The sequence below is a fragment of the Corylus avellana genome, chromosome ca2 (assembly GCF_901000735.1).
Source record: "Corylus avellana chromosome ca2, CavTom2PMs-1.0".
Classification (NCBI taxonomy): domain Eukaryota; kingdom Viridiplantae; phylum Streptophyta; class Magnoliopsida; order Fagales; family Betulaceae; genus Corylus; species Corylus avellana.
In genome coordinates, this window is record NC_081542.1 from 39,165,536 (window position 1) to 39,179,922 (window position 14,387).

The window sequence follows — 14,387 nt, forward strand, 5'->3', positions numbered from 1 at the left end:
ACATACAATATTGATAGATTATGAGTTGAAAATGAGTGCTATATATTAATATGTTCATACAACTTACTCACTCCCCTCATCGCAAATCATTGTTGCTGATCATCATCCCTTTCCCTTCTGGTTTTCTCCAATTTCTTCATCACATGCATCCAAATCCCAGATAAATTGATCAACAGCCACCAAATTCTCTCCCTCCCCGAAAACCTTGCCTCGAAATGCTCCACTGCTACTTATTGAACACCATAAAGAAGAAAAAAAAATGTAAAAATGTTTTCTTACTGATTTCTCCTCTCCACAAACCACCCACCTTTGTCCTTTAGCCTAATGGAAGGTATGAACAAAGCTTGCCCACAAAGCTTGAAGCTCTCTTTTTGGTTCTCCCCCATTACTCGCCCACCCGGTTTATTGTCTTCAAGCTTTGGTTCATAATATTTGAATACAAACTTAAACTAGTTTTGACGCAAATGGATTCCTACTCATACAACTCAAATTCTTCATACGTGTATGACCCAAATACTTCGTTCGGGTCTGACTTTGAGAGGCTGTTCGACCCGTTTAGTATTAATGGGGTTGTGATAGGCGGGTCAGCGGCGCCATCTCACTCTCTGGTGTTGGATAGTGAGAAGGGAGAGCTTGTGAAAGCTCCGGCGAGAGTAGGGAAGAAAGGGGTGTCGGAGGAAAAGACCTTGGCGGCTTTGAAGAGTCACAGCGAGGCGGAGCGGAGGAGAAGAGAGAGAATCAATGCTCATCTCACTACTCTTCGTGGCCTAGTGCCCTCCACTGACAAGGTAATTTTTTTTTTTTTAATAATTGGGATATTCTGGCCTTCGCCCCAACTAAATTCCGACAACATCATGCAAAGCGCCCCTTAATTTAAAATGGGTCTGTTCCAAGAAATTATTTACACTTAAAAAAGTTAAACTTTAGACCTGATACTTCGTGAGACAGTAGATCAAGGAACTTGTCTGTTGAACTAATTTGTTTTTATTTATGTTGGTCATAATCTATGTTAATAGTAGTACAATAAATTAAACATGTTGGTCGTAATCAGTGGCAGTACTAGCTAGTACTAGATTCTGATCAGTTTATTTTGTCTGTCAGTTTTATAGATTGTTTGGTTTGCTAATTGGTTTGCCTGTTCATCTAAATTTGTCGAGCTTCAAAAACTTGAGAATTTGAGTGAAAGAAAAAAAGGAATCATTCAGATGATCTTTGTAAACTTAATTAGCTTTCTTCATATTCCGTTTCATAGAAAGAAAATGATTCGGAAGAAGAAGAAGAAGAAAAAATGAAACGAAAGATGAACTTTAAACTTTTATTTTACTTGCTCTTTCGTTTCTGCAGCAACAACTTATAAATGGAGGTTTAAGAGATACACTGACGAAAATTGTGAGGTCTAGCTGATTGTATGCATCTTTTTATGCTTATTTTTATTTTTATTTATCATGAAATCCACACTCAATACAAATTTCAAACATTCAAAACATTTATATTATACATGTATTTTTAATATTTAATTAGGATCTAAATTTGAGTTGAGTCGAGTCCACTTCCAAACAAGGTAACAAGCTCAAGGCTATCAATATCTTATTGACCACCTGCTGTGGTATTTGTGTATATATTTTGGGAAAGAAATTGAACTCCCAAAGTTATGTTACTCAACAAGTGCATACTATTCTAAGATTTGATATCTCCATTATTGAACTCAAATGGTTCTTTCATTGCGTCATTTGTGCTCTTGGATGGTCAACTCTAGACCTAGGAGTTACTAAAGTAAACCATGAGATACATCATCTTTATATAATACAAGGATGTTAAAACCAAGACACTCTAGCTAAGATTTGTCCAAATTTTTAGGAATTAATCCGTTCGAGTAGGTGATTAGTCAGTTCAATAATTATTTAAGCAGTCGAGTCTAGCTTATACATGCCCTCTCATATTAACTGTCCAAATTACTTCGAATCCCAATCCAAAATTTGGATATCTTGCCAGCCATATCAGGTAGGCTCTTTGCTCGGGCGGAGTTTCCTACCCAGACAAAAGAACCTCACTCGCATATTGTCCCGAAAGGAGGGAACAAAAGTAATAATAGGCCAGGATCCATAATTGCAGAAATCCGTTTCACAATTAGAGATTTAATAATATTTTATTAGTAAGTCCCACTCTGAAACCCAATGAAACACAAGATAAATGCAGTACTTCAAGTTCTCCAGTTTTCTTTGCGCGTAATCTGCAGAATGTTCATATCGTGGAGGGGTTGTCTACCACAGAGGTGTGATTGGATAGAAATATTTTATGAGTAAACGTAGTCAGTAGGGTGACATGTATATGTGTTGGATGATCATTGGTTGGATTGTGGGGACCGAGTGCCAGTTGGTGTGTTACAGATGCCTTCAAAATAAGACGTCTATCTCTTAACTATTAATATATGCTAATTGGTCTGTGTTGCTCAACTTATTATACCATATTTTCTCTTCGTTATTTGCACCCTAAGCAAGCCAAAATCATCACATTTTTTTAACTTCAAGCTTGCTGCGTTTGTTAACGCGTTTTCGAGGCATTTTTTATTTTTTTTTTAAGAGTGTTTTGTTAATATTTTAATTTTGAAAAGATAAAACCAAAGAGAGAAAACAAAAATTTTAACAAACGACATCGGCGGGTCAACGTCCATTTGTTTGTTAAGACTAGATTGATCCGTGTCGTAGTTAATTTCATGTGAGGCCTAATACGTTGAATATTTAATTTAAATTGAGGTGATTTGACGCAGTCAAAGCTCGATCTCATGACATTTGACTCTCATACCATATTAAATTATCAGTTATTTCAAAAGCTTAAAGTGATAAAAAGAGATAAATTTAATCACTTAATCATTACTTTAGCAAATTGCAGGACCATTGTTTAATATATGTGAAACAAATATATACAATAGCAATGCCCATCTTTATTTTTTTATTTTTATAGAAGTATATATATAGTAATTTATTTATTTCTTGTGAATTTATGTTCTTAGATGGACAAGGCCACACTGCTGGCTGAAGTGATCACACAAGTGAGAGAAATGAAGAACACAGTAGCAGAAGCAAGCCAAGGCTTTCTCATTCCAATGGATGCTGACGAAGTTAGGGTTGAAAGCTGTGAAGATGGAGAAGAAGAAGGAGCCGTGTGTTACAAGGCATCTATCTGCTGCGATTACAGACCCCAGCTTTACTCTGAGCTAAGACAGGCCATTGATGCTCTTCAGCTTGAGATGGTGAAGGTGGAAACATCAACTTTGGGAAGCAGGGTGAAAAATGCATTTGTTTTCACGTGCTGCAGAGGAGATAATATTAATCTTGAAGAACGCCAAAGCCTTGCAAATCATGTTCACCAGACCTTGAGTTCTCTTCTTGATAAAGCTGCAGCCATGCCAGAATGCTTTCCAAGAACCGAAGTAATCCCAAGTAAAAGGCGAAGGGCTGCTTTCTTTGACACCTCCAGTTCTACTTCATCACCAGGAAAGCTGCCTAAATGCTGCAGTGACTGATTCTGCATTATTTGTTGCACACCATGTCTTCATAGGCTAAATATTTTATGTATGGGATGATATAAACAACACCTCCTCCAATTAATGGACATGCATTCAAGATTGTCTTTGGATATCCAATGGGTACAGAATAATTTCCTCAAGTTTTAGCAACTATTTAGAGTAAGAGGCTCAGCAAAAAAAAAAAAAAAAAAAAGAGAGAAAACTTGCTTAATCTTTCTAAGTATTTTATCACTTCTGTAATTACAGTTCAAAAAATCTTAATTTTGTGTATCAAATTTTAAAATGTTACAATGTTACCCATCCGGTTTTTGAATTAAATCAGACGGAAAATGAGTGAAATGAAATAACCTTTATACGTATATTAAAGTAATTTTTTAAAACATATATATATATATATATATATATATATATATATATTCAGAATTTTCAAGGCTTTAAAGTCTAATGGATGATTGACATTGTAAATTTTTTTAAGTTGGATATAGTAAATTGGGATTTAGATCCCCTTATATTTTCTAAAATATGAGATTTTCATATTCTAGAATCTTAGCCATCCATTTCATCTAACGATTTAAACAAATGTAAAAATTTTTGTTACGGAGACAAGTGGATTTTACATATTAAAAAACTAAAATTAATTATCTAAGTAACACACAAACTTCTGTATTTGTTTAAACCGTCAGATAAAATTGATGGCTCAAATTTTAAAATATGATAATCTTATATTTTAAAAAATTGACAGTTTTTTAACTTTAAAATGTAATTGCAAAAGAAAAAAAAAAAGAAATGTAATAGAGCATGCTATTCAATTATTAAATCTTTCTGAATTCTTAGGATGCTAACCTGTAAGACCCTGGTCCCCCCCCAGCCAAAAAGATATATTAAAGGGAGCAAATAAACAAACATACAGACTTGAATGGATGTTCGGTCATATAATTAAAAATATTAATTAGGATCCACTAATTAATAGATTACAATTAAATCAATCACTCAAGAAACCAACCAGATCTAATGATTGTAATTATTCAGTTTTTTTATGAAGTCCTTATAATATATAATTTATATAAAAGTCATCGTCGTGAACGATGCACGTTGATTCGATTTCGAATTGCTTGTTTGAGGTAAGCGATGATGCAAGAATCAGAGCCGACCTTCTGAATTGGGTGGCTGATTTACAATTTTTTTACTCAGAAAAAAATTCACCAAATACAATAATGGTTCAAAAGGGACTTGTCAGCTAATTAGTTATTAAAGTCTTAATTAATCAAGATATTGTTAGAAAAGTAAATGCTCCTAAGTTTAAGAATATAATAGATATTATTCTAGGGTTTCCTTAGTCTACTAGATTTACATTTCTTTAGTTTACTAGGTTACTTGACTATTACTCATAGTCATAGCCTCTATTTCCTTAGTCTACTAGGTTACTTGACTATCACTCATAACCTCTTTATAAATAGAAGCCTCTGTAATACTCTTTATTTTATCAGTCTCAATACAATGTAGTCCATTATATACTTTCGCTCTCTCTCTTCTCTCTCTCTCCTTCTTTTGCTAATTCTTATATATATATATATATATATATATATATATATATATATATATATATATATATATATATATATATATATATATATTTCAACATGGTATCAGAGACACCGGCTTATGCCAGTGTTTGATCCAAAGGGTCCTATGGAGTTACTTTTATTTCTCCCTTTCACGAGAGAAAAAAAAAAAAAAAAATTAGGGATTTGTCATCGACCTTCTGCATCATGCCGCCGCACAGCACCAGCAAAACGACAAACATTCCTTAGTGTCTTCTTCTCTGACAATAGAAGAAGAAGACGCCTATTTGGCTACAGGCCCGCCGTCCTTCTTCTGCATCGTGTTTCAGGAGTTTTCTTTTGTGGTTCATTGAGAAGAAGACGCCTGTTTGGCTATAGGTTTTGATTTACCCTTATTCGAGTATGCATCTATTCCTATTCTAGTTTAGGAATATGATATTCTGATTTAGTTGTTTGAAGTTCTGTTTGGTTACAGGATTAAGGTATTCCTTATCCCAGTTTATATAATTTATGAACAGAATATTCTTCAAAAAAAAAAAAAATCAAAAGAGGCCAAAGATGCCCACTTCTTTTCTCCTCCATCGGACGTTCCCGGAGTACCTTGTGCCGGCGTTCTTACCTTCATCGGACGTTCCCGGACTACCTTGTGCCGGCGTCCTTTCCCTGTACTAGAGACCTTCTCTCCATCGGACATTCTTGGACTAACTTGTGCCGACGTCCTCTCCTCCATCGAACGTTCCTGGACTACCTTGTGCCAGTGTCCTTTCCCTATACCAGAGACCTCCCCTCCACAAGACGTTCCCAGACTACCTTGTGCCGGCGTCCTTCCTTCAAGCCACCTTTGTTGCAGCACAAAACGCAGATTTGCCAATATGTAGAGAAAGATAAGAAAGTAGAAGAGAATTGGCAGGCATGCAAGAGACCACAGTTATTAAGAATATAATAGAAATTATTCTAAGGTTATTTACTTCCTTATGGATTCTAGGGTTTCCTTAGTCTACTAGGTTTACCTTTCTTTAGTCTACTAGGTTATTTGTCTATCACTCATAGTCTCTCTTTCCTTAGTTTACTAGGTTACTTGACTATCACTCATAACCTCTATATATATAATAGAGGCCTCTGTAATACTCTTTATTTTATCAGTCTTAATACAATGTAGTCCATTACATACTTCTGCTCTCTCTCTCTCTCTCTTATCTCTCTCTCCTTCTGCTATACAATATATATTTATATATTTCAACACTAAGTAGCTCCATTTGTTTCGACGTAAAATACTTTTCATCGAAAAATATTTTCTGCAAAAAATATTTTATTAAGAAATGATTTCCTGGAAAACATTTTACTGTGTTTTGCGCGTACGAAAAATCACAAATTTTTTTTTTATAAATATATTTTCATTAAATCATATTAAATTCTAAATTATGAAAATGTCCTCCCCAAGTTTTGGAGGTGTCCTAACCGAGTCCTACAGGAACCTCACTGTGACTCACCTAGGACCCGCCTGAACCCGATTAGGACCTTGCCTAGACCCCATCGGGACCCCGTCAGGATCAACTAGGGACCTGCCTGGGACCCGACATGGACATTTTCGTAATTTAGAGTTTAATATAATTTTGCGTAAATGCCAAATACTGGAAAAAATTTTCTAGGAAAATTTTTTTTGTTGAAAACATTTTCCGACGTCTGGTCCCGGCAAGGACCCGATCGGGACTCTAACTGATTTTTTGTACATGCCAAATATCGAAAAATGTTTTATAGGAAATCATTTTCTAGGAAAATATTTTTGGACATCGGGTCCCAGCAGGGTCTCGCGCAGGTCTGGTTGGGTCTCGGGCGGGTCTCGGAGGGGTCTATCGATTTGAGAATGAGATGCTCAAGCTCGAAAAATGATTTATGGTTTTCAAAAATGAAAACCATTTTCTGAAACTTAAAGAAGAATTTTCGGTCAATCAGAAAATATTTTTCATTTTGACTATTATTTTACGTGGTACCAAACACCCGAAAATACAAAACATTTTCCAGAAAATCATTTTACTACAAAACAAATTGAGCATAAGGTACATTACTAAGTTGTCTTTTTCGTTTTTCTTAAGAAATTATTTGTCTCTACAAATTATGACAAATTAATTGCACCCTAGAGCTTATAAGATTATATAAAAGGATGTTTAATTAGCTCAATTAATCCATTGGGTGTGTGTTGTATTTATAGTGAATAGATAACAAGATGAACTCAATCAATTGATGAAGATAATTACAATATTTGCACTTGTCATAGACGTAGCGTTTGAAGTAGAATTTGGATGATAATCTACTTGTTGAGCTGTTTGCTGAATCTTCGGAAGATGTGACTGTTGTGCTCTTGAGGATGGATAAAGATATACTTCAATACACCCCCGCAATTGAGACGAAGGAGGGCAAACTTTGAGATTTGACTTGAGCAAGTGGAATTGCGCATCAACTAGTGGTTTTGTGAGAAGATCAGCAAGTTGATCGTTGCTAAAGGTAAACTTAAAAAGTGAGACTCTTGGCAGCAACTTGATCCCTAACAAAGTGATAATCAATGGCAGTGTGCTTGGCTCGAGCATGAAATGTTGGATTCGAAGATAGGTAAGTGGCACCAATATTATCACAAAATAAAATTGGAGCGGATGGGAGAGAGATACCTAACTCACAAAGATTGAATCCAGCATAGATCAACACAGTGTTGGCTAAAGCCTTGTATTCAAACTCAATGCTAGAATGGGAAACTATAAGTTACTTTTTGGTAAGGGTGTCAAAAAATACCGAGAAATCGTGAACGGAACCGAGGAACTGGAAAACCGGTTTCGGTTCCGGTTTTTGGCACCCGGTTATAACAGGGTAAGCAGGTAACTAGGTGCATATATATATATAATTTTTATTTTTTTTTTGCTTTTATTTTTACTTTTTAGTTTTTAGTACTTGTTTTTATTGTTTTCTTTAGATTTGTAGTTGTTGTGAGGAGATATCTCTTGATTTGTTTACATATATTATGTATTAGGTAAGCTTTTAAAATGATTTTTAGGGCATTTTAAAAAATTGTATTTTTATTTTTAAAGCCCATATAGGCAAAAACATTAATTTTTTTTAGGATTTTTGGGCTTTTTTAGGTTTTTTTTTTTTAAAAAAAAAAATTATTATATGGAACAATTACAACAAAGCCCAGTTTATTAAGACAAAAAGGCTAATAGTTTTTTAAAAAATGGACCAACTATATGCAAAAAAAATGGGCTTATTTTAGGCCCAATACCTAAAATAAGCCTAAAAACAATTTTTTTAAAAAAATTGATTACTCGGTCCGGATAATTGGGTACAAATCAGAACCGGTAGATTAAACGGGACCCGGTTAATTGGGAACCGGTTATCCGGTTCCGGTTTCCCAAAATCAATAATCAGGGTACCTCGGTTCTGGTTCTCAGTTTTGGCCAATAACCGGGAACCGGGAACCGGGACAAGGTTGACACCCTTACTTTTTGGAGCTCCAAGAAAGGAGATTTGGACCAAGAATAATACAAAATCGAGATGTAATGTGTCTATCAACATCAGAGAAAGAAAACATTTGAGAGGGCGAACATGGTTTTAATAATTAGGCCATGGTCAATATTGTGCTTTAAATACCTTAGAATTCTCTTGACGGTAGACCAATGAGTGTCCCTAGGCTCATGCATAAAATGAGACACTTTACTCATAGCAAAAGCAATATCTGGTCTTGTGATTGATAAGTACTGCAAAGCTCCAACTATACTATGATATAATGTAGGGTCTTCAAACCTAACATAATCAAAACGGCTCGGTGGTGCTGATGAGGACATGGGTGAGGAGATGGGTTAGGCAAGAGCTATGTTGGCATGTTTGAGAACATATGATATGTAGCATTGTTGGCATAAATGAAGACCTGCAGCAGAGTGAGAGACCACAACACCTAAAAAGAAGTTTAGTTGCCTGAGATCTTTGATTGGAAATGTTGCTGAAAGTGTATGAATTAAAGAGTCAATACCAATTGCAAAGGATCTCGTGAGAATGATATCATCAACGTATACAAGAGCAAAGAAATGAACACCACCAAAATTATAAATGAAGAGAGAATTATCGGATGAGAGCAATGGAATCTAATTTCAAGTAGCTTGGAACTAAGCCTCTATAACCATGCACAAGGATCATGTTTTAAGCCATAGATGGCTTTCTTGAGATGGTTGTCATTAGTTGGGTCATGAGAATTTATGAATCTAGGAGGTTGAATCATATAAATTGATTATTGTAGATAGCCATGAAGGAATGCATTACTCGCGTCTATTTGTTTGATGGATCAACCCTTATAAACATTAATAGAAAGCACAATTATAATAATGATAAACTTAACAACAGGACTACACATATCACCAAAGTCAATTCCAAGTTGTTGATGAAACCCTTTGGCAACAAGTCGGGCCTTGTATAGCTCAATACTCCCATCAGCTTTCCTTTTGATGCAAAAAACCCATTTACACCCAACTATATTCATGGAGGGTTTATAAGCCACATGATCCCATGCCCCATTATTTTATGAGTGAATTAAATTCCTCTGACATTGCATTTCTCCATTCAACATGTTTAGACATTGGCAAAGCAGGTGGGTTCAGAATCAGCAGTCGTAAGAGATACAATCAAGGCATGAGGTAAGGGCTATTTTATGGTGCCATCGGTGGGAATTTTGGGTTTGTGGATATTATTTTGGGTTTGCATTCCATGGGTATTGGTAGGAGCAATAGGTATAGGCTCACAGAGAGATGTAGGAGTTGGAGAGTTATGTGATGGGACAGCTGTGTCAGCAGGAGTTTTAGGTTCCAAGACATCACTAGTCATGGGTCTAACAGAGTTTTAAGGAGTAACATCACTGGCCATTGGCAAGGGAGACATAGGACAACGCCGAAGACACATGAGCCGGGGTGATTTTGTGAGACTCTCGTGAGTAAATATATGACGCTGAGGTAGTAGGACTTAGAATAGCCGCTGTCACACAGACCGAATCAAATGACAAAATCATAGATATTTGGGGGGGGGGGGGGAATGCGTAGCACATGGGGTTTACGTGGTTTCATTGAAAGGACAATGAGAGATAATGTGTTAGAGGATTCTAAAGAGGAGTAATGTTTAAAGGGAAACGTGGTTTCATAGAAAATGATGTGTCATGAAATAAACATTTTACCAGTTTGAATGTCAAAAGCATTTTATATCCAGTGTGAGGTCTACTGTAACCTAGAAAAACACATGATTTAGAACGAAATGAAAATTTATGTTTGTTATAGGGTCTTAAGTAGGGAAAACACTCACAACCAAATATTTTGAGGAATGTATAATTTGGACAATGACTAAATAAAATTTCCAAAGGTGATTTGCACATATTGATTGATAATGGCAAACAATTTATTAGAAAAGTTGCAGTATCAAACACTTCATCCTAGAATTTGAAAGGAACCTGAGAGTGAGAGAGAAGAGATAAACCGGTGTCCATATTATCATGTTTCGTTCAATACTCCCATTATGGTGATGGGTGAGGGGACAAATTTGTCTATAATTGATACCAGGAGAACTGAAATGCCTTTAAAAATGAATGAATTCCCCTCCCCCCATCAGTTTGAACTGATTTTATGCAAAGATAAAAAAAAAATTAAAAAAAAAAATTCAACTAAGGTTTGAAATTTGAGAAAAACAAAAATCACATCAAATATGGATGTTAAAGGAAATAACCAAGAATAACGACTATAATCATCCATGATACATAAATAAAAACGTTTATTATTCATTGAAAGAATTGGAGTAGGCCCCATACATCAAGAAATAATAAATTTAAAGGAGCAACGCACACTAAAGGCGAAGACCCAAAATAAAAGCAATGCATTTTGCCATGTGGACAAACGGGACACACTTGTGAAGGCTTATTCGACAAGACTGGAAGAAAATGTTTAGACAAAACGATGTGGACAATTCGGAGAGAGTGATGTCCAAGTCGAAGATGCAAAGAATCTGTTGTGCTAAAACCACACGATCACAATTACGACTAAATAAAGTGAGAACAATCACACACAAGACAACACCAAGATTTAAGTGGTTCCCTCAATGTGAGGTATGTCCACTGGTAGAGGCGATCACGAAGAAATTCACTATGAAAGATGGAGTACAAAAATATAGTAGAAAAAAAAAATCACTCAGACCCAAAACCCCAATACACCCAAATCTCACTATCACACAATAGAGATTATTCTCAAAAGAGAAAACAAAAGACAGAAATACTAACTCTTCTTCTTTTGCTGGGATACGATGGCGGTTGGTCTCTTCTATTTTTTCTCTCACTGGCACAAGGCTTCTTTTTCTTTCTCTCTTGCTACTCTATGTTGCCAAGAAGAAAGAAAACAAAACCTCTATCTCTTAGCACCTCAACTCACAAGCAGCTCCCTCAATTTTCTCTCTTGATTTGATCACTCAAAACCAAGAAGAAACCTTGCGGCTTATTTCTCTCTTGTAGTGCGGCGCTCCTGTTTTGTGCATGAATGAACAAAGGAAGCATGTCCTTATATATATAGGTGAATTCGGCTGGCCACTAGAAGTCCTACTAGGACTTCAAAACCTAAAAGTAATCCAAGCCACACATGTAATTGTAAAACCAATAAAGTAACACATTGGGTCCCACCTACTTGATGGGTAAAAGACACCTACGTCAACAATCTCCACCTTAACTTGAAACCCATCAAGTCGCAACAAAACGAATCTCCTTCTAATGCCTCCGCCCATGCCCCTAAGGGTTATCACATTCCACAAGTGACACTCAAGTCCAAGCACCTCTTGACCTTGAGCATAGGACCTAGTTTAGACAGACTACCATGCTTCTCTGCCAGTCCTCTTGGCCACACAACTTTCTTTGTTGGCTCTTTCTTTCTGTAGACCCATCTGCACCCTTTAGCCTTCTTTGTCTTGAGCAATTCTGTCGATTCCCAAGCTTTACCTTTCTCTAGTAACTCCACCTCTGTCGACATGCCATTCCGAACAGACTATGAGACTCCACTACCAGCTGTCAGAGCAAAGGAAACCTTGTCCTCAAATCCAGACCTCTCTGGTGCTTTTTGATGTACAAATGTAATTGTACTCGCAAGTGCACGAGTCGTGTGCAATATAGCGTGTGTGCAAGTGCGAGGTCGATCCACAGGGAATTGTGTTGTGAAAACTAATTCTTATCTAAACTAATCCTATTTTAACCTAGTTCCGAATTTCATGATTTTTGTCGTGCTAAAACAAAACATAAACTAAAGAAAATGATTAAATAAAATGGTAAAGAACACTAAGGTTTCAGAATCCACTTCGCTAAATCTTAACTCTATATTCTCGTATTTGTTCATACAATCGACAAACTATTGTGCTCAAACTGTTGTTCGATGTTTTACAAATATCAAGTTTAAATCATTCAATGAATCCACCCATTTTACAAATCACAACAATTATCCGAATTGAAATTAAATCATCCTATGTATCCATTTGGTTAACGAATCACAACGGATATCCGATTTCAATCGAATGAATTGATGTATCCGAAGGATGAAACACATTAAATATCCAACTTCAACAATGACAGTTCATCACATTCAATTAAAAGATATAAATCAACCAATTGAATGAAAATCTACAACATTCTTATTTGAAGTCAAAATTGTATAAACAAAATACGAGAATACATGAGTTTGTCAATGACGAAGCTTCATCTTCAACCTTAATTGAAAGATTTAGCCTCTCATGATAACAATAACAACCAAAAATTGAATTGTCATCCTCGAAAGAATAAAACTTACAATGGAAAACAAAGCAAAAGCTTCCCCACGGCAATACGTCGTAATTCAGCTTAAAACGGCCTCCTCCAATTGTGAGGCTTAGAGGTCTATTTATATGGCTTAGGAGAGCCCTATAAGCCCTAGTAATCCTAGGAATTTCGGAGATTTAAGTCCAAGCCCAATTAGGATAAAGTAAACCTAAGCCCAAATCGGAATAGGATTCGCCCAGAATTGCGGTCCTATCTTGCGGCGTGATTTTGGCCTTGCGGCGCTCCGAATTGGGAAAATAATATTTCACAATGAATTGTAGTAGTTTGAGTTAGCTTTCCAATGCCGCTTGAATCACCTCAATCGGATATCTGAGATGAAAGTTATGGTCAAAATACCAAGACGTATTCAGAATCCAATTTTGCATCCAATCCGATTTGACTTCAAATTGAGAAATTCCGAATTAATCCTTTCCTTTATTTGATTAAACTTTAACCATGATTGGTTAAGCTTAACCATATCCTCTAGGTCTTCCCAATTTGCCCCTTTAAGCATGGAATTTTTCCAGAAATGCTTTCTTTTCTTCCAAAAGCCTATAAAACAAAGAAAATACAAAAAGGCAGTAAAATGTCCTAATTAACCAAAACCAAAGGATTAAAACATGCAAGTTAAGGGCTGAAAATATAAATATTTTAGCACTTATCACTTTTCGATCACGTTTCTCTCTGCCACTTGCTAAAGAATAAGGCTCTTCTCAGTGCTCTGAATCTCTTGACGATTCTTCGTCATCACATATGTCCGTGAGTGAACGTTGTTCATCAAGCTCCACCTCCACGACCTGTTTCCTTTTCTGGCTCTCAGTCGATGCTTCACTCTCACCCTTTCTTAACATATAGGCCTCATCAAATACCACATCTCTACTAACAATCTTCTTTTTTGAGACTGGATCCCAGAGCCTATAGCCTTTAACACCAGATTCCAAACCAAGACAAATACATTTTCTTGACTTTGAATCTAACTTCGATCGTTCTCCACTCTGCACATGAACGTATGTCAGACAACCAAATATTCTCAACATAGAATAATCAACCGGTTTACCTGACCATACTTCCTCTAGAGTCTTGAAGTCAATCCCAACGGCTGGAGATCGGTTGGTGACGAAGCATGCATAATTAACTGCCTTAGCCTATAAACTCTTTGGCAATCCTGCATTTAACCTCATACATCTCGCCTTTTCCAATAGTGTTCTGTTCATCCTTTCGGCAACTCCGTTTTGCTGTGGAGTCCCTCTCACTGTGAAGTGACGAGTAATGCCTTCTGTTTTGCAGAATTCCAAGAATGCGGTGTCTTTGTATTCTAACCCATTGTCGGATCTCAGATACTTTACTCTTCTTCCAGTCTGATTTTCCACCTGCGCCTTCCATTGCTTGAAGATAGTGAAAACCTCTAACTTGTGCTTCATAAAATACACCCAGACCTTTCTTGAGAAATCATCAA

General features: G+C 36.2%; 1 protein-coding gene across 1 annotated transcript; it reads left to right on the forward strand.

Annotated features, from left to right (window-relative positions):
• The first annotated feature begins 464 nt into the window (after window positions 1-464).
• Window positions 465-3,523, forward strand: LOC132169746 (putative transcription factor bHLH107). The gene is made up of 2 exons (XM_059580729.1): window positions 465-788; window positions 3,011-3,523. Exons 1-2 carry the CDS (start codon window positions 465-467, stop codon window positions 3,521-3,523), a joined length of 837 nt encoding a protein of 278 aa, XP_059436712.1.
• Window positions 3,524-14,387: the final 10,864 nt, after the last annotated feature.